A 22732-nucleotide genomic window follows, 5' to 3' on the forward strand; every position below is an offset into this window, starting at 1 on the left:
ATTCTTTTATTTTACAATTTATAGTACTACTAGAAGCCATTTGTCTTGGCTTCAAACTATAGCCCTCTGCAAGAAAACAGTGTGTGTGCACGTCTGAATATCAACAACAGGGTGAGGCTGGGTTTCAAACTCATAGGACTGGAGTTCTAAACCTGCCAGGCAGTGTGTCAGAGTGCCACAGGTGCATTATCAATCAAGCTAACTGAAAACGGCCTCTATGCACATATGCCATTTTGGAAATAACTCTTACTACTTACAGGCGTCTTCCGAATTCCTTCACCGTTTTACCGATGATACTGATTAATCTGTTCCATGTAGTGTATAGTGGTTCTCAAACTTTTTAATTTCAAGGACCCCCATACCTCTGAGAGTGTACAAATGGAACTAAATGGAGTGGCGTCATTTTAGCAAAAGCTAAGGTATGGCAAGTTCCCAACATGCAGCGCGCATGCATGCGTCCTGCCCAATTTGTGTGGTTATTTGCCTCTTTTCTTCCATTTTGGTAGTTATGTGCAGTTATTTGCCTATTTTTTGGCATATTTTCTTTCAATTTATTATTTATTTGTTTCCCCTGGAGCTAAGGTATGGCACCTGCCATAGCTTAGCTAGCTTGCCGTACCCAATTGACACCACTACTTACCGGTTTTCATTTGGTTCCATGTGTACACTCTCAGAGTTACACACCTCTACAGGGCCATTTGGAACCCACTCAAGGACACTTTGAGACCCACTGGTGTAGCAGATTATCATCGGTAACAACTGTGATGGAAGAGGCCCGGAAGTAGGAAGAGTTATTTCCAAAATGGCATATGTGCATAAGAGCCTGTGTGTGTGTCCAGTATTTTAGTCCAGTGGTTCCCAACACTCCCCCAAAGAGAAATTGTATAATTTTGGGGGTCCTTGGGACAAACACTGATTTGTCCTTGGGACAAACACTGATTTAGAAGGCATGTTAATGGGTTTTATACGGTAGACCAGTGTTTGTGTGTGTGTGTGTATGCGTTCAGTCCTCTAATAGTATATCGAGCTCTTCTAAGGGCAGTCTGAGTCGTAGCTCTTTCTCCGTCATCAGATCCACAAACTCCTGCAGATGTTCAGGAAACAGCTGTACGGCGTCCAAGTAGAGACCCTGACCACACACACACACGCGTACACACACACACATACACACACACACACACACGGAAAGAAAGACGTACGGTACACACGCATTTGAGCATGAACGAATGCAAACACACATGCATAGATGTGTCCATACACACACCCACACAATCAAACGTAGATGACGGAGACAATACATTTAAATATTATAGTAAGGCAAGGGGAACACTGGTTGACATAATGAGGATATGATGGCTTTGTATAAAGTGTGTGTGTGTGCATGCACACACCTCTGGTGCATGACACCTCTGTGCATGACACAAAAATAAAGAATATATCCATCCATCTATCTATCATGGGGCTCACCTTGGCCCAGGGAATATTCTGTAAAGCCCTGTAGAACATTCCTCTTGCCTTGTCCACGCTTCCCTCTGACACCTACAGACAGACAGACAGACAGACAGACAGACAGACACACAGACAGACAGACACACACACACACACAGAGACAACCTTTTAATTTCAATTAAACCCAAGTTCGGTATCGTTTAGTCCAGGGGTTCTCAACGTTTTTGGCTGGGGACCCCCAGAAATGCTTTGGTCGTGTCTCGTGACCCCGCCCCGCCCTCCTCCCCACCCCCAATACAAATTGGCCGCTACAATAACCATAATAATAGTGGAATACATCATAAATAAATACTGAAACCAGATATAATCATTAAGGAACGTTTATGCATGTACTATTTGTACTATGTAAACTCTTACTTTCTCTTTTCCAGCCATTCAGTTACAAAAAAAAAAAATTTGGGGACCCTCCAAAATAATTTGGCGACCCCCCCGGGGGTCGCGACCCATGGGTTAAGAACCCCTGGTTTAGTCGACACTCAACAGACCCCCATAACTCTGAAAGTGTACAAATAGAACGTTGTGTGCTCGGCCTAATACGCAATCGTCACAAATGTTCCCCATAAATACTGGAACAAATTTGTTTCTATTACCTCCGCATTACCACCCCATGTTTTCTTTTTAACAATTCAAAAAGGGGAGAGTCGCACAGAAATGAAAGTACAATGATTTCTGTTATTGTTCCATGTGCCTCCAATTGACAACAGACGGTTCAGACATCCAACCTTCATCACCCCATAAATTATGTTAGTGGCCACTGTGTTCTCAAAAGTAAACCACACAGTCATAAAACGAGTAAACAGTGTTTTGGTGTGATTTGTTACACTTTGAAATCTTATTGACAATGTAGCATCTGCATGGCTAAAGTTTTTATCATTGCTTTACAGAACTGATCGATAATTTAGATATGCTAAGTTAAGTATAGAGTTAAGGCCTAACAACCAGTGCCACTGGTAAACTAAACTAAGTCTCCTATACAACATGAGAAACAAGCCCTGTGAAAAGGCTTAGAAAGACAGGTTCTGAGGCAGACTGGCTCTATTTTAGGAAGTTAGAAATCATAAACCAAAATTATCATTCATGATATAAAAAATACAATTCAAACAATGGACATTCCTGAAAGCCATCAAATCTTCATCTGCCGGTGGAAACGATAATGAGTTGTGCTAATGAGCATTTTGTCTTGTGTTCCGTGGCTCACTGCTCACCGTTTGATTCTATCTCCAACTCTGCATCTGTGAACACCGCAGTTTGTGATACAGACTATCTATGCTAGGGGTTCTCAACCCGTGGGTCGCGACCCCTCGGGGGGGTCGGCAAAATATTTTAGGGGGTCCCCAAATTATTTTCAAAAAAAAGATTTTTTTAAAATTTTATTTTCACGATTTTTCAAAAATAGCAGACCTACAAGCTCATAGCGCGCCACCGAGTGGCGCGCTATGAGCTTGTAGATCTGCTATTTTTCAATAGCTAAATTATAACAATGCTTAAAACATCAAAAGGGGTTCCCGCCCAAAATGGTTTAAGGTTATTGTAGCAGTCAATTTATATTGGGGGTCGGGAGGGGGCGGGGGTCCCGAGACGTTGCCAAAGCATTTCCGGGGGTCCCCGGCCAAAAACGTTGAGAACCCCTGATCTATGCTACTGATCAACCCTTTCTCCTTCTCTCCATGTTCTGTTGATGAAGTACATAACAGCCTTAGACGAGTTATTAAAAACCTGCTGGTCCAGCCGCCGACGTTCAGATAGCTGCATGTTGAATTACACTCTTCCATACATATCATTTCAACGTCACCCTAAGCATTAAGTTGAATTGCAAAACATGAACGCTGCATATGTTATAACACTATTAGCTCAAACCCACCCTAGCACTAATGATTCCCAAAATATACAAGGCAGCCTAAGAATAAAGAGATCCACTTCATTAAATAATCATATACTGTAGGCCCATCTCTAAGTTGTCAGTTCTGGTTAAGATCACTGCAAAGCTGCTTGTAAGAGAACAGTTATACGTAAAAAAATAAAATATATCTATTCTAAACATCAGTCTGGTTTCAGAAAGTAACATTAGCACCATTACCGCGACGCTGAAGGTGGTGAATAATGTCATTGTCATTTTTTGATAAGAAGCAGAGTTCTGCAGCTCTATTTACCGACCAGTTCAAAGCTTTTGACACCATGTTAGGAGAAACCTGCGAACACTTTATTACAGCTCAGGGAAAGAGGCATTTGGCTTGATGACCGCCTTTCAGCCATGAAGCCAAATACCATACCTATTGTTTGCCGCCAGATGGAAAGGACATTAAAGACCTAATGAAATGAAAAATATGTTTTCCCACACTTTCAGAGCATATCTGCGGTTATAATGAGGATCTAACAATAGATGTCCCAAAACATTGAGTGGGAACATTGGAACGGTGAGGATGCCAGGGGAGTAGAGGTGGTGAAGGTAGTTTAAATGCCTGGGGGAAGTAATGGCGAGTGCGGCAGAGAGGTGAAGAAGAGAGTGCAGACAGGGTGGGGTAACCACTTGTATGTGGAGGAAAGTGTCAGGAGTGATTTGTGACAGAGAGTGAGAGGGACGATGTATGAGATGATAGTGAGACCAGCCATGATGTACGGCTTGGCAGCGGCGACAGGAGCTGGAGGTGGCAGAATTGAGGATTCTACGTTTTGTATTGGGAGTGACAAGGAGGTACAAGACAAGATCTCTCTTTTTTGAGTGGTGTAAACCACTCCTACAACTGGCTTTTGTGTGCAGAAAAAAATGAGCATGGTTGCTATGTTCAAAATAATTTCTGACGTAATTAAATCACACCCGGGTGAACTGGATGACCGTAGCAACCATGGTAATTTTCTCTGCACAAAAAAAGCCAGTTGTGAAATCACATCCAGGTGTGATTTCATTACGTCAGATCAGAGCTGATCAGGCTATATAATACCTTACCTTATATAATACCTCACATCGGACAAAAACTCCAGCTGAATCAACTTCATGGTCACAAATCATCACATCAGAAGACGAGTCTACCTAGCCAAAGATCTTTAACGTCAGACATTACGTCAGACCACAGCTGATCATGCTATATAAAACCTTACACCACTCTGTTCACACGGGTGTGATTTTTATTTTGACTACATTAGAGGATCAGCCCGGGTTAGAAGGTTTGGAGACAAAACAAGAGAGGCGAGGTCGAGATGGTTTGGACATGTGCAGAGGCGGGACGGAGGGGTTTATTGGGAGAAGGATGCTGAAGATGGAGCTGCAAGGCAAGCGGAGAAGAGGAAGGCCAAATAGGAGGTTTATGGATGCTGTGAGAGAGGACATGCAGGTGGCAGGAGTGACCGAGGAAGACGCAGCGAACAGACGCAGCGAACAGACGCAGATGGACACCCACTGTGGTGATCCCGATGGGAATTATTAGGCAAAAGGAAGAAGAGAATACACTAACCACTTTCAAGTTAACTGTCCCTATTTTTGGTACGTAAGTATAGGAGAAGGTATATCCTTCTATATAGGTGTGTGTGTGTGTGTGTGTGTGTGTGTGTGTGTGTGTGTGTGTGTGTGTGTGTGTGTGTGTGTGTGTGTGTGTGTGTGTGTGTGTGTGTGTGTGTGTGTGTGTGTGTTAGAACAAAAGAGTACTCCTGCACATCCAAAAAATCCTACAATACTGTAAAAACGGACAAGGAAGGAACTGCAAACCCCAGAGAACAGAGGTGGACAACTTACTACTGCATCAAATGATTTATTAGCATGGCGTGTTTCATGTTTATTAGCAAGCTCACTGCAAAACTTGATGCAGTAGCAAGTTGTCCATCTCTCTTCTCTGGAGTGTGCAGTCCCTTCCATCCACTTTGACAGCATGCATCACCAAAGCAGGAAGCACATTTCTCTGGAGACAACAGCGTGGTTTTCGGGAAGCTGGTCACTGGCATATGTTTTGGGACTGTCCAGTGATAAAGCCTTTCTGGGCAGAGATCCACAAAGCACTAAAAGGCATACTTAACATTGATCTGCCCAGCTCAGGCAATTCTACATTCTGTACGGCCTATTTTTAGGACATGCAGATTTCCAGGAAGGACAACCTGATGAATATGTATTTGGTCTTAGCCTGGCCCAGCCACGTTGGAACATATCGGTTCACCGATATGATCTTTTTATTGTTAAAATAATATTTTTTTTACTTTGTAGGGCAACGGCAACAACTAAGTATGCATCTAGGACTTATTTCAGAAACAAGTCCCGTTTCTCCTTTGGACTGGTCCCTGAAACCTTTTCACCAGTACCACTCATTATGGTGATCTGCCGTTACGCGAATGCACATGTTAGATAACCGCAGGGCACTGAGATTTGTCACAGACATGTGAAGCCCTGGCTCATCATTATACTCTTTATTGCGGAGCTGGTCGGACATCTCTGACCTTTCGTAGCTTCAGTCATCAGTGCTTGTTCCATTCATGCAAGCTATGCTAGGGGAAACGCCCATCTCACAGTTTGCACTTTGCACAGAGATCGGACTGTAGTCTGCATTCACAATTTGTACTAGAGATTTAAAATCAGGCAGAGAGGCCAATTCCCTTTAGTTTCACGTGGTCTTGTGGCTGGTATTTTAATTATATCGGATGCTTTTATTGTACATTTCCTTTTTGTTTATTGGTGTTTTTGTCCGTTACATTTCTATGTTGCTGTCTTGGCCAGGCCTCCCTTGTAAGGGAGATAATTGATCTCAGTGGGACTAACCTGGTAAAATAATCCTAATGTCAGAGGAGAAAGTGAGATGGGATGTTCTCACAACGCTATTAAAACAGATGTGTGTCTGCGCGTATGTGCGTGTTTCCCGTCTCACCAGAAAGTGCATGTACATCCTCCAAAGTAGTGGACAGTGAGCTCCAGTCTCCGTTGCTATGGTGCTTTCAAATAGGCCCCGGATGCGGTTGCTAAGGCCATTCTCTGGCAGGATGGGCAGGGTATCGCCATAGGAACCAGGCCTACGGAAGCAGGGGAACAGGCTTAGGGCAGTATTATGCGTGTCTTAAGTACCAGGTCTTATTACTTCACGCCTCCAGGTCTTAAGTTAAGTAATAAGACCTGGTACTTAAGACACGCATAATACTGCCCTATGACTCTAAGGGCAGTATTATGCATGTCTTAAGTACCAGGTCTTATTACTTAACTTAAGACCAGGAGGCGTGATCAATGCCATTTGGCTATTCTGAGTGGCCAAACAGCATTGACCACGCCTCCAGGTCTTAAGTTAAGTCATAAGACCTGGTACTTAAGACACGCATAATACTGCCCATAGAGTACTAATACAGTTATATAATAAATAGTCATGCAGGTAGTGGCAGTCCAAGTGCTAAAGAAAGACCATAACCACTTATACCCTCCCGTATCTCTGTACGTGGTCTGCTCTTTTTCCGTTTACACCAAATTAGCCATTCTACAAACTTAGACAAAAAAATAGCCGTTCTACAAGCTCACAATGCTTACTACCTCTGCGCGGCGTCGACCAGTCGCTTTCTTTGTTGTTCGGCGACGATGGCGAAGAGACGAGGCACGACGCTACCGCTGCACCGGGTCACGGAGTGGAAGAAGCGGCGCGCCCGGCCTGCGCTATGGTAACGGTTCTCCACCTGCGTCACGTGAGAGGTAGCGCGCCGAAGAAAGACAGAACGGAGACAAGATCACAAACCAGATAAAACGATTTGACACAAAGGGACAAACAGTCAACCAAAGCTACAATAAAAACAAAAGACTAAAATATGCCAAAAACTAAATTTGAATATGACTAAAATTGCCGTCAAAATGAAGCTTCGACGGGAGCTCAGAAAACAAAACGTGGTCTTTATCGTTATTCGTTATCAAAAAACTCCCAGCATTACCTGCGTGTACAAACTCCACAAGGGGGCACTGCCGGGCCAGGCAGAGAGGGCAGACGTCAGAGTCCGTCTCAGCGTCGCCAGGGGAAACACACTGGTGACGGTGTGGCGCCTCAGCAAGGCCGCCTGTTGCAGCGCCAGCGCCTCACACTCGTGAGCTAGCCGCCACTTAGTGGCAGTTGCAGCGACCGCGCCCGTCCGGCTGCTTTCCTCGCCAACAGCGGCCGGGCCGGGCGCGGCGGTGGCGGCGGCCTCCTTAGCGTAGCCTAGCGTGCCGTGCAGTCCCTCCAGTCTCTCTCTGGCCTCGGCGTAGACGCCGTCGGCGGCCTGGATGCCGACGGTGAGGTACTGGAACAGAGCGTGGCAGCCCACCAGACCGCTGAGACGCAGCCTCTCTCCTAGAACGTCCTCTTGAAGTCCTTTTAAAAAAGAAAGTTAAAGAGGAGTTCTTACTGTATGGTGTGTGCGTGATGTGAAAAGTGAGTTTACCGTGATCACAGTAATCCTTAATCATGTTCCATAATATTCAAGGGCTTTTGGAGAGAAATGAGACAGACTCCAGTCACTTTCAGTTCAGAGCATTGCAGAGGGCAGGTGTGTGTGTGTCTGTGTCTACCTGACGCTCGTTAATGTTACATGCATCAAGACAATTATGTTTCTGCACTGTCAAATAGGCCCACATCTAATCTATAGCATTAAAGCCATAATATTTTTTACAAGCAAGTGACCCTCTCTGGTTTATAGATATTTTGTTCACGCTGTTGTTAATAACTAGGCTACACTGTTGGTAAGGTCCAGATGACAAGAATATGATTTTAGTGGAAATTATATTTATGCAGTTACAGTTATTATATTTGTCATATGTCCTTAAGCTTAAGGAAATGTTTTCGTGAGACAGACAGACACACACAGATTAATTTATAGGAACATCTACCTGCATTCAGAACAGTGTCATGTTTTGCTTTTAGTGTTAATATTGGTACTCAAACGTTTCAAAGTGTGTACAATATCTTGTCCTTCGCTTGTACCTTTTTCTTCGTCGCGCGAGTTGTGAAGAGTTTGGTCCAGTGCCGACAGACCGGCTGCTAGGCTCTGCTCGTATGTCCTCCTGGCTTTCAGAATGGAGACGGGGGACAAGGGTTGGGACGAGGCAGGGGAAGGGGCCGTACCCTCCGCTAGCGAGGTCAGCACGCGCACCGCCGGAGAGCTGGTCACCTCCCGTTGGGCTCCTCTTCCACCTCCCTCCGCTCCTTTTCTCCTCGCCTCCTCCTCCTCCTCCTCCGCCTCGACCTCTAGCTGGGCCCACAGCAGGCAGAGCTCGCAGAGGGCGGGGTGGTCGGCCAGTGGCGGCGGCGCCGCCTTGGCCCCGGGTGCGCCACCCGCCGCTGCCACCGCCGTGGAGAGCACCTTGCGGGCGTCGTCGCGGTTGCCCAGCAGCCACTCCAGGTGGGCGTACTCGCGCCAGAGCGCCAGCGACGAGCGGTTGTCCGTTTCCTTGAGCAGCCGCTTGGCGACGCGCTTGCTGCCCTTGCCCTGAGAGCGGAGGCGCTTCTTGCTGCTGCCGCGCACGCAACGCCAGACCTGGTGCACGCGCGTACACAAGCGCACACACACACACACACACACACACACACACACACACACACACACACACACACACACACACACACACACACACACACACACACACACACACACACACACACACACACACACACACACACACACACACACACACACACACACACACACACACACACACACACACACACACACACACACACACACACACACACACACACATTTTATGTGAGACACTTTTTCATCCAATCTCATCTCACAGATCTATTATCTATTCAGGGAAGACCATTGAGAGCAATCTCTCTTTTTCAAGGACGCCCTGATCACATAATGTAAAACATGTACAGTTATACAATATACATCATATAATGAAAGACAATAAGACACATTTAAACGAATCACAGATGCAGATAAATATAGGGTTACGTAAAGCGGGTGCAGTCACTATGTAATTAATTAATTAACAAGTCTCTATGGAGACCGATCGAGCCAGTTTCAGGGAGTCCTGAAGTGTGTTCCATTTTTGTGGATGCATATTAAATGAAAGCAGTCTTTCCTTGTTCACTGTTCATTGGATTGATACATCTAATGTGTGTCTGTGAGCATATTACATGTGCAGTATTATTTTATTTTACAAGCAAAGACAAATACAAAGGAAGCTTACCATACAAGGTCTTATAAATAAATACAATACAATGTTGCTCTAATTGGACCTGAATCAAAGTTGAGGTATTTTTTTCTTGCAATGTCAGCTCAGCTACTGTTTGAGAACAGTTATATCACCATATTCATTCATAGACCACAAAAACGGTATTCGATATGCCGCCATTGTGTCTTGTTACCACTAAACCTTAACTACACAATTCTACAACACACAGTACATTTCTATCACACTTCTGACTGAATGAGACAGCTAAAAGTAGAACGACGGAGAGATAGAAAGGAGAAATTAATTTTTCACCTCATTCCCTCGCATCAATAATAAATGTATTACTAATAAATAATACATGGATTCTTCTTATAATAATATCTCATGACTTTTTCCGACTATCAAGGGCAACTCTAGCCCCCCCCCCCTCCTCAAGGGGAAGTTATGCCAAAGTGACGTGTGTGTGGCTCTCAAAAGTTTTAATTTCATATTTCCTATAACTCTGAGCGTGCACAAATGGAACCAAATGGGCCATTTGGAATCCCCTCAAAGAACCTTAATGGCACTTAGTTGAGACCCACTGGTGTAGCAGAGTGTTTCCAGTGAGCCAACATGCACGGTATCGGCATTAGTATCATTGATAAGACCTGTGAAGGAAGTAAGGACAATTAGTGTAAATTGTCCTCACCTTGAGTTTCTCGTAGCGCATCCAGCTGAGCGACAGGGCGGCTCGGTGGCGGGCGGGGACCAGGGGGAGGAGCATGTAGAGCGCGTTGGCGACAAACTCTTCGCCCTGCTTCCCCAGCCCCGCCCACTTCCTGCTTCCCAGGAGGGTGGTCATGTGACCCACGGGGTGGACGCCGGCGTTCAGGAGGTCGTGGGAGGTCAGAGGTTGCTGGAGGTCGTTGTTGCCTGGCAGAAAACAGGAAGTGAGACTGGCGACTTTGTGGAGACTGTACTAGGCGTACAACATAATAGATAAACAAACTAATCGATGACGGTATAGGGCGGCCTACAGTATATATATAAGTTGCCTTTTTCCCTTTTAAAATAATAAAAGCTCATAATAAAAGCTCACAATGCATTTTGAGCTTGTGGATCGGCTATTTTAAAGATTTTTTTTTTTGCGTTTTTTGCCTTTATCGATAGGGTACAGTAATTAGACAGGAAAGGGGAGAGAGATGGGGAGAAGACATGCAGCAAAGGCCGATGGCCTCGGGACTCGACCAGCACAACTTAGCTGTGTTGGTCACGGAGAGGATGGCAGATAGTCAGATACTGGACACACTAAACAACCCTCTGTATCTAATATAAATGTATTCCAAGGCAGCACGCGTTGCTCTTCCATAAGGCAAGGTCCAGGGCACAATGGATTATGGATAATGGATCTCTTAAAGGCAATGGCACCTGGCACACTGATTGGTTTAAGTTGCGTAACGCCCAAACCACACCTATGCATAATGTAATGGGTAGCGGAGGTGTTTTAAGGATTTAGGTGGTGGCATAAGATAGCCAGTTGAAAGCGGGAACGCCTCTCACACAATACTAAACCCCCAAATTAAGGAAAAAGGGCCCCTGCCGCAAGACAGAGCCCCTAGTCTAAAATCGTAGATAGACTAAACTAAAACATTTCATATGACTAAACTAAATGGCATTTTATTCAAAAGACATAAATAAAAATGTGCCGTCAAAATCAACAATGAGTGTAGTGCACAAATATACAATAAAGCATTCACTGTCAATACCCTGAGAGAGCAGAGAAAGGTCGTCCAAGAGCAGGCTGGGCTGACAGGGGGCGCCAGAGAGCACAGGGTCCACGGGCAGACCCAGGAAGGCCAGGAAGGAGAGGAGAAGACGCAGCCGGAGGTCTGGAGAGGACAGCCGGATCAGAGACGGGCCGACGTCGTCAAACAGGACCTGCGAGGTAGGACACAAGACACGCAAGGAAGAGTTAGAAAAGCTTGAATTATCCTCTTTCTATCTTCAAAGTGTTTGTTTCATTAAAAAAAAATGTTATGAGCTACTTTCTGTCAGGAAATTTGTGTTTGAGTTTGGAAGTGCTTGTTGGATATCACTCAACAGCCCTGCAAACCAACTGTTTTGAATTTGCACATAATGCAAGAGGCAGCAGGATGGTGCTTTACTGAAAACGAGTGCTTCCAAACTCCATTGGCAAGATGGCTGAGAGGTCTGAGGCTCATGCTCTTGGCTGAAATGCATAACCGTTACATTTATTGGCATGGGCTGATACAAAAAATGAAAAAGTGAGTAGCTTAGTCCAGGGGTTCTCAACCCGTGGGTCGCGACCCCTCGGGGGGTCGCCAAATTATTTTGGGGGGTCCCCAAAATATTTAAAAAAAAAAAAGAAAAAACATTTTAAATTTTATTTTCACGATTTTTCAAAAATAGCAGACCTACAAGTTCATAGCGCGCCACTCGGTGGCGCGCTATGAGCTTGTAGATCTGCTATTTTTAAATAGCTAAATTATAACAATGCTTAAAACACCAAAAGGGGTTCCCGCCCAAAATGGTTTAAGGTTATTGTAGCAGTCAATTTATATTGGGGGTCGGGAGGGGGCGGGGCGGGGGTCCCGAGACATTGCCAAAGCATTTCCGGGGGTCCCCGGCCAAAAACGTTGAGAACCCCTGGCTTAGTCCTCCTGATTGATAGATTGGGATGTGTTACCTTTTGAGTGTAAGTTGTTACAAAAGAGGACTGTGACGTCTTTACATCCACCCACATGGTCTAATAGAAAGCCAGTGCATTACACAGTAAAATACAGAGTGTAAAAATGGACCCATTTATGTCAGACTTAAAGTAACACCAGATATTATTGTATGGAGAGAACCCCAAAATCTGATTAAACTACTACTACATTTAGTAGTAGTAATCTAATTATATTATCTTCTTACTCCACCCATATCTCTCTCTCTCGGAGGATGGAGGGAGGCTCCATCCATCTAGCCTGGCTAATAAGCCAGACCGAATCAGCCGTTGGCAAAAAAAATTGCCTGCCGGCGGATTACGGTCTGGAGAGGCTCAATTGTACACCCATTTCCTACACCAGAGAACTGGTGTGGCCAATCGGGACACGGTATGCAATATGGGCGGGCTTTGGTACAGTGACGTTCAATGCTTGAGACCTTTGACTGACAGTAGCTCTGACCAATTGCGTCAAAGAGAAAATGTTTGAACCCGCCCCCCGGGAAACAAGATCCATACACAGCATCTCCAGACTCAAATACCACACGACAGTGTGATTTGAGTCTGGCTTATTAGCCAGGCTACCATCCATCACCTGTCTGTCTGGGTCTTCACAGTCCTCCACTGATTGGCCTTTGGTTTTGTCCGGCCTCCAGGGCAGCCAATGAGCTGCTTCGCGGGAAGTCTCCACGTCCAACCAGATCCTCCATCTGGGCTGGCTGCGGTCCTTCACCTCCTCTACATCGTCTTCCTCCTCATCGTCCTCCTCTGAGGACACGCACGCACAATTATACAGAAAGACAGACACAAAATGGTGCATGAGTTCAAGTCCAAATACTAACGTACATTTCAAGTATTTTTGTCAGCCAAACAAGACCACAAAGGACCTTTACAATACCACTGTCTTTGCTCTATTCTTCCCCTCATTTAATATTGGAAGAACTATGAATATATACTGCACGTTTGATTCTCCAGAACTCCAATAAGATTGAATATTACGAGTATCCACATAGAACAGCCTAGCAGAAAAAACAAACGCCTTCATATTACCTATGCTGCTGAATTTGTCTGAAGGAAGCGAGTTGCGTGCCCTGCTGCATGAACCCAGTGCTACGTCTCTAAAGAGCAGATTTTAGTTGTAAAATACTACATTAATGCTTTGGATATATGCAGAGCACAAGAAAGTACCAGGATTTTCACAGCTTGAGGGGGAGCCGGACTTTAGGTTCATGGGTATGAGTGTGTGTCGGGTGTGTGTCGCTACCTGCGTCAGGTTGAAGCCATCCTCCTCGCTCCTGCTGGAGCATCCAGGCCTTCCAACCACGGGCTCCCACCTCCCCGACCCTCGCCTCTCCACTGTCCCAGAACGTCTCAAAGAATTCCACCTGTTCTCACACACACACACACACACACACACACACACACACACACACACACACACACACACACACACACACACACACACACACACACACACACACACACACACACACACACACACACACACACACACACACACACACACACACACACACACATTATGCACATACAGCTAGACTAGCAGGCAGTTACTTTGTCACCACTGGTGTATGTCTGTGTGTACCCGTGTTCACTTTGACAGCACATTTTGATTTAGTTTTAGCTAGTCTTTTGAATAAAATTTAATTTCATTATAGCCATATTTTACTATCACCTGCAATGTTTTAGTTTTTGTCTAGTTTTAGTTTAGTTACTCTATAATTGATTTAGTCAACATAATTTTATTTTGGCAGGCCTTGATGTTGTCGTAATGCCAGCAGTGCCTTGTATACCTGCAGTGTGTGTGTGTGTGTGTGTGTGTGTGTGTGTGTGTGTACCTGCTGCCTGGTGGACAGGTGTTGGACGCTGTCAGGCTTGTAGAAGGTAAAGTCGACGAGGGCCTGGAACAGAGCGATGGCCTTCTCCGACTGACCGCTCTGGCGCAGGAAGTGACACTGCTGCGTGAAGATGTCTGCACACACGCACACGCACATGCACACACACACACACACACACACACACACACACACATACCAAACAACGTGCTGTTTATTGACGTAGCATAATGTTGGGAGGAAACCACCTTTTTTGCATAAATCAGTGCTATTGAAGTTGAACACCCTTTGCGTCTGTGTGTTGGTTAAAACAATATTGAAACAATGAAAAGTAGTAAATAGCGCTTCGGACAAAACCTCTTAACTCCACTGGAGCCTCACACACAGCTAAATCAACTAACTCCACCACCTTTCCCCCTCTCATGCAAGTAATTGACAATAATATAAAGTCACATTTGATGAAGCAGTATTGCAATGACATGCCAAGAAATAGGGATGTGGACCAGGTTGAAAGTAGCCTCGGAAACCCAGACGTTTTTATTTCCAGGGAGGAAAAAAAAAGTCTGGGGCCGAGTCCACTTCAATTCGGCATACATTAGCGCAAACGTCGCTCACTCTCTGCTGATTTCTGACACACACACACACACACACACACACACACACGCACACACACACGCACACGCACACGCACACGCACACACCTCTCTCTCTCTCTCTCTGTCGCTCTAATTAATTAGTCGCATGTCCAGCAGCTGTGCCTAGTTTCTCCCGGTGGATCCTGCCGGGAGCTGCCTATGCCATAGAAAGCATAGGTGAGTTCCAGTCTAGGTTGAAAGTGGTTAAGCAGCATGAGCAGAGGTTCAAAATAAAAAAGAGTGCCTTGGAGACACCCTGGTGGCCCTGACCTGTTAATGCACCTAGCCACAATGTTCTGGGTTTGAACTGAAGCCAGACTGAGAGTTGATGTTTATGTTGTCTTTATGCTACGTCTATCAGGCCCTTTATGTTTCCTGAGAGTCAATGTATTTAAACTGTATTTTCTTATATGACACGATCTAAGATCACCCTATCGTATTTCCAATAGAACAAATACTTCTGTGACTTCCGTCAGGACTTCGGTACTCTATAAGCCAGTGGTTGCCAAACTTTTTCATGTCAAGGACCCCCAAATTGACACTAATTATCCTGCGGACCCCCATTTGAAAATATATGCCAGGGACAGGACCCCCATAAGAGAAGGCTCTAGCAGTGATTCTCAACCCGTTTCATTTCAAGGACCCCCAGTTTGACATGCATTAGTCTATACGGACCCCCATTTAATGGCATTTCTATCTCTGGAACCCCAATTTATATTGTAAAATCAAAGTTAATTTAACTCGGAGTGTACAGATGGAACCAAACGGACCCTAACTGGTCCGTTTGGTTCCATTTGTACACTCTCAGAGTTACAGATCCATAAGGGTCCATTTGGTTCCAAACTATCATTTAGCTGTGGAGTGGGGACCCCCTGAAACTCCCTCAAGGACCCCTGGGGGTCCCCGGACCCCACTTTGGGAACCACTGCTACAAGCGTTCAAAACCAACAAGACAGTGTGTGTATTATTACCCAGCATGCCCTCCTCAGTCCCCGGCAGGTTGGGATGGGACACCATGCTGCCGTCCTGGACCGCACTGAGCGTGCTCAGACACTTGCCGTACGCGGCGTTGACCTTCGACACGGTGAAGGTGCTGAAATGGCTCTGGGTGAACAGGAGGTACCGCCGCCACAGGGGGGCGCTGTTTGGGTGGAGGAACACCTACGACGACAGAAAACAGTTAATTGTTTACCTGGTATCCTATAGTTCCACTGTACTGTATAGTTACAGTATGTTTTTCAAACGTAACAAATTTTGTCGATATGTCTGCTAAATCGCCTAAATAGTAAGAATTAGTCTCGACTGGAACAACGGATTAGGCATCTAGAGAAGACTGCTTATATTACTCAAATATAATATCTAAATGCCCCATTCACCATTTACTATTCAGTGTTGAACTGAAATAGCTCTTGAAAGTGCAAAGCAAAGCATTCCTAGATAATACATAGAGTGACTACATATAGATTTAACTACGTGTATGTGTGTCAAAGATGCATAATCGTCATCAATCATTTCCATTCCCGTTTCATTTCCAAAAGGTTTCAGATATTTTCAAGCATTTGAAAAAATGGTGGAAATAGCAGATCTACAAGATTCAAACAGTCAGTGTGGCACATTTTGAGCTTGCAGATCAGCCATTAACACTTTTAGTAATCAAAGTAATTCATTTGTATGTTATTTGTCATAAAAGCCAAAACAGAAATGTAATTGGAATTCATAACGTTCCAACGTTCAAAGACAGAAACGAATTTCAATTGTTAACCGCATTCTTTTGAGACAATTCATTGTCAAGTAACATTTCATAATTCCGTGACAGCTCTTACCAGTTTCTTCCACTCTTTGGCCAGGGCAGAGGGTTCCCACAGCTCTTGGCAAATGTTCAGCCTCTCCAGCTGCAGGGCCACGCAGCTGGGGTTGGCGGCCAGCGCGCGCTCCGCTATGCTCAGCTTCTTCTCCTGGACCGCCCGATGCGAGGCCCTGTGGTGCTCCACTCCCTCCCCCTCGGCCCCAAACGCCGCAGCACTCTGCTCATCCTGGGGGAGGGGAGGGAGAGAGGGGGGGGAAGGTAAAGCAGGACGGAGTTTGGTCACATCTTAATCTATGGAAAACATTGTATTGTCATAATAACATGTTAAGGACCCCCAAATTCGTAGGTATTTGGTAACGGGACTAATTGTTTTGAAGATAGCAGTAGATCGGCTATTTTCAAGTAGCCAAAGTATAAACTAGGGGTGAAGTGGTTCAACTGATTGAATGCTGTATTAACTCTGTATTAACTCACCCCCTAAACTCTGAAAGGACCACTTGGGGGTCCCCGGGCCCCACATTGAGAAATGTGCGTACTGTACCTGGTATTGTATGAACTCTATCCACAGCTGAGTGTCTGTTGGCTGCTCTCTGAGCCTCCTATTAAAGCCCTCGGTCCTCCCGGCCAGCAGGGGGCCACCCTTGTGTGTGTCCTGCGGCTGGCCGTCCGTCTGCTCCCGCTGTCCCTTCCCTTGCAGCCAGCACTCGGTGGAGGCGTCGTACACGCCCAGGGGATTTACACGCGACGCCTCCGCTCTCGCCCCTGTGTAGACAAGCAACAAGTCAGTGCTGCAGGTTGGAGGGTTATGGCCGGCGGCTAAGCGAAAAGTCAGTTATTGCCCTGACAGACAGCGACAGGTTGATTTCTTATAAATGTAAACGTTACACATTTTGAAACTAAATCCCCTTCCGTTGTATACCAGGCATCCTCTACTTTCAAATCAATGTACAGATTATCATTCTTGATATTATATCGTTTACACTGATGCCAGGTTCTTGATTTACCTATGATACTAGTTCGTATTCATTCGTACTAATTTGTATTCATTAGCCAGATTTTGATGAATATCTCATTTTAAATGAACCACCTTTCATGTCTATGTGTGAATATGCCTGCATTCATGCAAATAAAGCACAATTAATTGAAAAAATCACACCCGTGTGAACTGAGTGGTGTAAGGTCTTATATAGACTGATCAACTGTGGTCTGACGTAATGTCTGACGTAATGAAATCACACCTGTGTGAACTGGGTGACCATAGCAACCATGCTCATTTTTTGGTACGAACAGACACGTAAACTAACAAAGCCAGTTGTAGGAGTGGTTTACACCACTCAAAAACAACAACATTCTTACCCATCGTTCCTGTGACCTCGCCACCCAGAGGGAGATAGGAAGTGGGGCTGATGACATCATCACTGCCCTCTGGAATTGTGGGTAACGTAGGCACGGCGGGCTCAGATCGCAGCATTTTGCGACTGGCCGAGGAGAAGTATCTTTCCAGCCTCCTCTTGTCTGTGGCCTTCTTTTTCTTGTTTGCCTCGGAATCCTCCCAGCTCACTTGCTGTTTGCGAGGGTCCAGACCCAACGATGAGCTGCCCTTTCTCCTGTACCTGCAACACACACAAGAGGAATGGGAGACCCACCGAGTGACACAGAGAGAGGAAAAAGTGTCTTTGCTACTGCAATTGCCTGCCTGCCTACGTCTGCCTAGACGAGTGGTTCTCAAAGCAGGGTCCGGGGACCCCCAGGGGTCAGTTTGGGGGTCCTTGATGTGATTAAAAAGGTTTGAGAACCACTGGCCTAGTCATTCAGAGAGGACGACGCGGCTCGCGGCAAAAGTGAAAAATCAAAAGGACAAAAAGAAAGTGTTTCGGAGGACGCCCGCCAACGGTGTCGGGTACGCTTCATAAAATATGGTGTACTCCGATTGGGAAGACGAGGTTAAGCGCATTCACGTTCATTTACGTTTTCTGCGTACGGATGTGACACGCAGTGCGACGCAAATTGGCCTTGGGGTGGATGCGAGTGTGAGGGTGTAGCAGAGGCCAGAGAGTGGGGTACGTACATGGCTACGTCTCCCCTGTAGAGGGACCTGTAGGTCCAGTTGGAAGCGTCAGGTTTGGGGTCCACGCAGAAGGGCTGCTGTGTGGGAGACTGTAGGTCATCCAACCAGGAGAAACGACTGGCCAACGGAGCAGCCTGAGGACTGGTCACACACACACACACACGTTTGTTAATCAAAGTCATCAGAAAGTACCACAGCAATACAATAAAGATCTACCTCCTCGCATAAACGGTACAATTATCAGTGTCTCGTTTCATTTGGTTCCCAGTTTTACACTCGTGTTGATTTAACACAAAATAGTTCACTGTGTACTGTATAGATCTGTGGTTTTTTCAACCCGTTTCAAATCAAGGTTCAATATTTATTCGGATCAGATAGGACTTTTCTGTTTGGATGTATGGGCTGTCAAGGCCAGAAAGTAGTTTTTTGACACTCGGTAGACATTCCCGCATAACGTCAAAAAACAGATATTTAGTTTGTTTCTTTCGGGAGCTCCTCAAACCTACGTTTTTACATGGTGCTGCACACACCGGAAGTCCCCTCGATAGACGAATCCACAGAACGGCAATCGTAGCTGCGGTGCGGAGCGGCACCGCTTGAATACAGCGACATACAGGGCAGCGCTCTGTGGATTTGTCTATATGCAAGCAAACTATCATACAGATATATCGAGCGCAATTTAGATATGATAACATATATACATAGGCATCGGTGTGTGTCCAATGTCCATGTGTATGATATTTCAACATCTCTCTCTGTTTGTTGTTTAGTGTATGCAGATGTACAGTATGTATAATGTGTGTGAATTGTTTAAGAGTACTAACTGCATGTGTATGCTGTTAATGGATGTTTAGTATTAGTATTATCGACCGATACGTTGGTATGCCCGCCGATAATCAATAGATCAGCTGATGTCTAATGGGAGATTGATTTTCTTTTGCGTTATCGCTGGTGTGAAAACACCAGTGATTCATTCTGCCTGGCAAAATGTAAATGATTAATGAAAGGGTAATAAAGCAAAATGAGTCAATTAAAAGTTTTATCAATTATGGTCGACTTTGCCTTGTTGCTCGCTAGGCGTGCCATTCTGCTCAAATGGAAGGATGCTGCCCCGCCCGTGCTCCGTCAGTGGCTTCGTGATATAATGTCCTGTCTCGAGTTGGAGATGTTAAGGTTTTCAATTGCCGGCTCTGAGAAAAAGTTTTACAAGACCTGGGGCCCTCTACCACAACACACAAACTGCATAGTGTGCCGTGCCTATGCCTCGGCCAACGCCAAACCACAACAGAAACAAAATCTGCTCTGCTATGAAAAATCTGCATTTTATTTTATTATATTTTTATTTTTTGTAATTATGTATGCATGTATTTTGTGTGTATATATATATATATTTTTTTTATTTCCTCCAGACTGTTTTTCCGACTATCCTTGGGATTGTGGGTGGGGGGAGGGTGGGATAGGGGATTGAGTTTTATTTTTATATTTTATGTCTGTTTAATACTTGCCCCTGGGCTACTGTCAAAAACCTGAATAAAAAGATTTTGAAAAGAAAGAAAAGTTTTATCAATGGAAAATGCATTGGAATATGGAGCAATATGGAGCATGGGTCTCTGGTGTGTATAGTATGCGTGTGTGTGTGTAGTACCTGTCTGTGTCCCTCTTCAGGTCACTGGGGTAGATGGTGTCAGAGTCAGAGGCGCTGCTGTCTGAAGAGCGCTCACTCCTTTTCTTGTGCTTTTTCTTCTTTTTCCTCTTCTTCTCCTTCTTCTTTTTCTTCTTCTTCGGTGGCTCATCTCCCTCTTCGTCTTTCTCCCCCTTCTTCCTCTCCTCCTCCACCTCTTCTTCGGAACTCGCCTCTCTGCCTAGGCTGAGGATCAGGAAGGTTGAGCACAGTTGTGATGTAAGTCAAAAGAATGACAAGGTGGGCCAGCATTCTGAAGCAGAGTGGGGTTATGATTGTACACGGTCCATTTCGTTACGTTTGTACACTCTTGAGTTACAAATGGATAATACATTAAATGATTGAATACTGTGTAATTGCCACTCCAATGCTACATTCAAGACAACAAACAGCATTGGGGGTACCAGTGGAGTAACACATTATGATAAACGCCGGACCTCCTTGAGGTCCCTAAAAGGATCAAACGAAAAACCTGGGGCGACAGGGCCTTCTCTGTGGCCGCCCCTACCCTCTGGAACGCTCTCCCCAAACACATCCGAGATGCCCCCTCACTTCCCACCTTCAAATCTGCACTGAAAACCCACCTGTTCACAATCGCATTTCCAAGCTGATGTGTTTTTAAAACTTGTTATATGCACCGTTTTATTGGTTTTATTCTTATAATTGTTTTTTCTAATAAAGTTGTCCTTTTTCTTGTTCCCCCCCTGGCCCCAACACATGTAAAGCGTCTTTGAGTGTCATGAAAAGCGCTATATAAATCCCAGATATTATTATTATTACAGTATAGTCGCTTATTTTGGGCTTGTTTTTCGTAGAACTGGGTGCTTACTGTAGTTCTCTCGCAAAATGTGGCACCACTGTTCCAGAATCCTGTTTTCTCTACCTTGGGTGCTCTTGGTCTGGCCTCTCGGTGGTCTTCTTCTCCAACGTCCGTAGGTGGAGAGAGAAGGCATCATCGGTCCGAAAACTCTTATTGCTCAGCCAGTCTAAATCTGACAGGTGGTGGGAGGGAACACAGAGAGAGAGAGAGAGAGCATCAGTAATCAGCTACAAAAGCAGTGCATACTGCATATTCTGGGTGATTATTACCAGTTGTCTACATAATAATGTAGACAACATGTGATGTCTTGACTTGCTGTTGTCGCCACATATTATGTGGCGACAACAGCAAGTCAAGACATCACATGTTTCCATTCAATGTGATTTGGAAAAGCATCCACTGCACCTCCAGCATCCATATTCTGGGGAGAACATTAGCCACAGACAAAACGATTTGGTCTACATACAGTACTGTATGTATATAGGTACGTCTATAAGTACAGTACAATACAGACAGAGACAGTCGTTATGTATGTCTCTAAATGTTATGATGAATTGAACATGGTGGACCCTATTGTAAACAAGTGTAATGCTTTATGGTGTCGTCCACAGTTAACAGTTTTGTATTGAGTTGTGCTTAAATTGAAACTGTAATTCTCCAATCTATTAATCAATCAATCAATGATCAGGGCTGGCTGGGCTAACCACTGAGATATGATATAACACTAAACATGCATGGCTATGGCTATTTATAGCCGCCCACCCATAGCCTGAGATAGTAGACAGACAGCCACGGTGCAGCCTGAGCTCACACGAAGTAACATTCAATCTGTTTGTTCAACGTAGTAGCCCATGTTGGCTAATAGTTTAATATCAGCTAGCCATATATGGTTCACATGACGCTCGTATGACAGCTAGTCACTCATGCTTCAGGGCATCAGCTAATAGCTGGCTTTGGGGTTGCTATTGTCTGATTTTGACAGAGCACAATAAGACGCAATGGTTCAATTAATACTTTGAATTGAGTTTTGGACACGGAATGTATGATCACCTTTAGTCGAATCTTCAACTTTGTTCGCCGCTCCTCCTGCAAAAGCTGGAAACAACGCCATGTTGGTTTTGTCGCATGTAAACAACAGTCGCGAGGATATGACGCCTATAACAGCTAGCCTATCTATATGTAGTAATTACTATGTACTACTACTACTGCTGCTGCTGGTGTAACTATTCAACAACACTGTCTATGAATATACAACTCATATATACTATCTATGATGATCTTCCCCCAAGAAGTGTTGAAACAGTGCTACTGCTACACTTGTTTTTGGCAACGTCCATTTCTGTAGACTTTTCATTCATTAATTCCTTAATTCACTCACTCACTCACTCACTCACTCACTCACTCACTCGATCGATCACTCACTCACTCACTCACTCACTCACTCACTCACTCGATCGATCACTCACTCACTCGATCACTGCTGGCTATTTATAGCCTGCATATTATATAGAATGAACATCTAAACTTACAGAACTAATTTTCCTATTA

General features: G+C 45.0%; 1 protein-coding gene across 1 annotated transcript; it reads right to left on the minus strand.

Moving 5' to 3' along the window:
• On the minus strand, positions 1–22321 carry nrde2 (NRDE-2, necessary for RNA interference, domain containing). The gene is made up of 19 exons (XM_079528981.1): positions 22235–22321; positions 21248–21356; positions 20329–20550; positions 18684–18824; positions 17972–18228; positions 17157–17377; positions 16632–16841; positions 15780–15969; positions 14177–14310; positions 13585–13705; positions 12916–13088; positions 11362–11533; positions 10305–10528; positions 8415–8967; positions 7390–7805; positions 7001–7140; positions 6354–6495; positions 1468–1539; positions 1–1129 (listed from the first exon to the last, which is right to left on the minus strand). The coding sequence occupies exons 1-19, from the start codon at positions 22293–22295 to the stop codon at positions 1004–1006; spliced, it is 3684 nt and encodes a 1227-aa protein (XP_079385107.1). The 5' UTR covers positions 22296–22321; the 3' UTR covers positions 1–1003.
• Positions 22322–22732: the final 411 nt, after the last annotated feature.

Source organism: Electrona antarctica (assembly GCF_951216825.1).
Source record: "Electrona antarctica genome assembly, chromosome: 18".
Taxonomy (NCBI): Eukaryota; Metazoa; Chordata; class Actinopteri; order Myctophiformes; family Myctophidae; genus Electrona; species Electrona antarctica.

What these genes read in the sequence shown, in the direction of transcription:
- nrde2 (XM_079528981.1), bottom strand. Translation starts at nt 22,295, where the DNA reads ATGGCGTTGTTTCCAGCTTTTGCAGGAGGAGCGGCGAACAAAGTTGAA. An exon ending in TAGAGTTCATACAATACCAG is followed by an intron (nt 16,842 to 17,156) that starts GTACAGTACGCA and finishes CCCCTCCCCCAG; the next exon opens with GATGAGCAGAGTGCTGCGGC. An exon ending in AGAATATTCCCTGGGCCAAG is followed by an intron (nt 1,130 to 1,467) that starts GTGAGCCCCATG and finishes GTGTGTGGTCAG; the next exon opens with GGTCTCTACTTGGACGCCGT.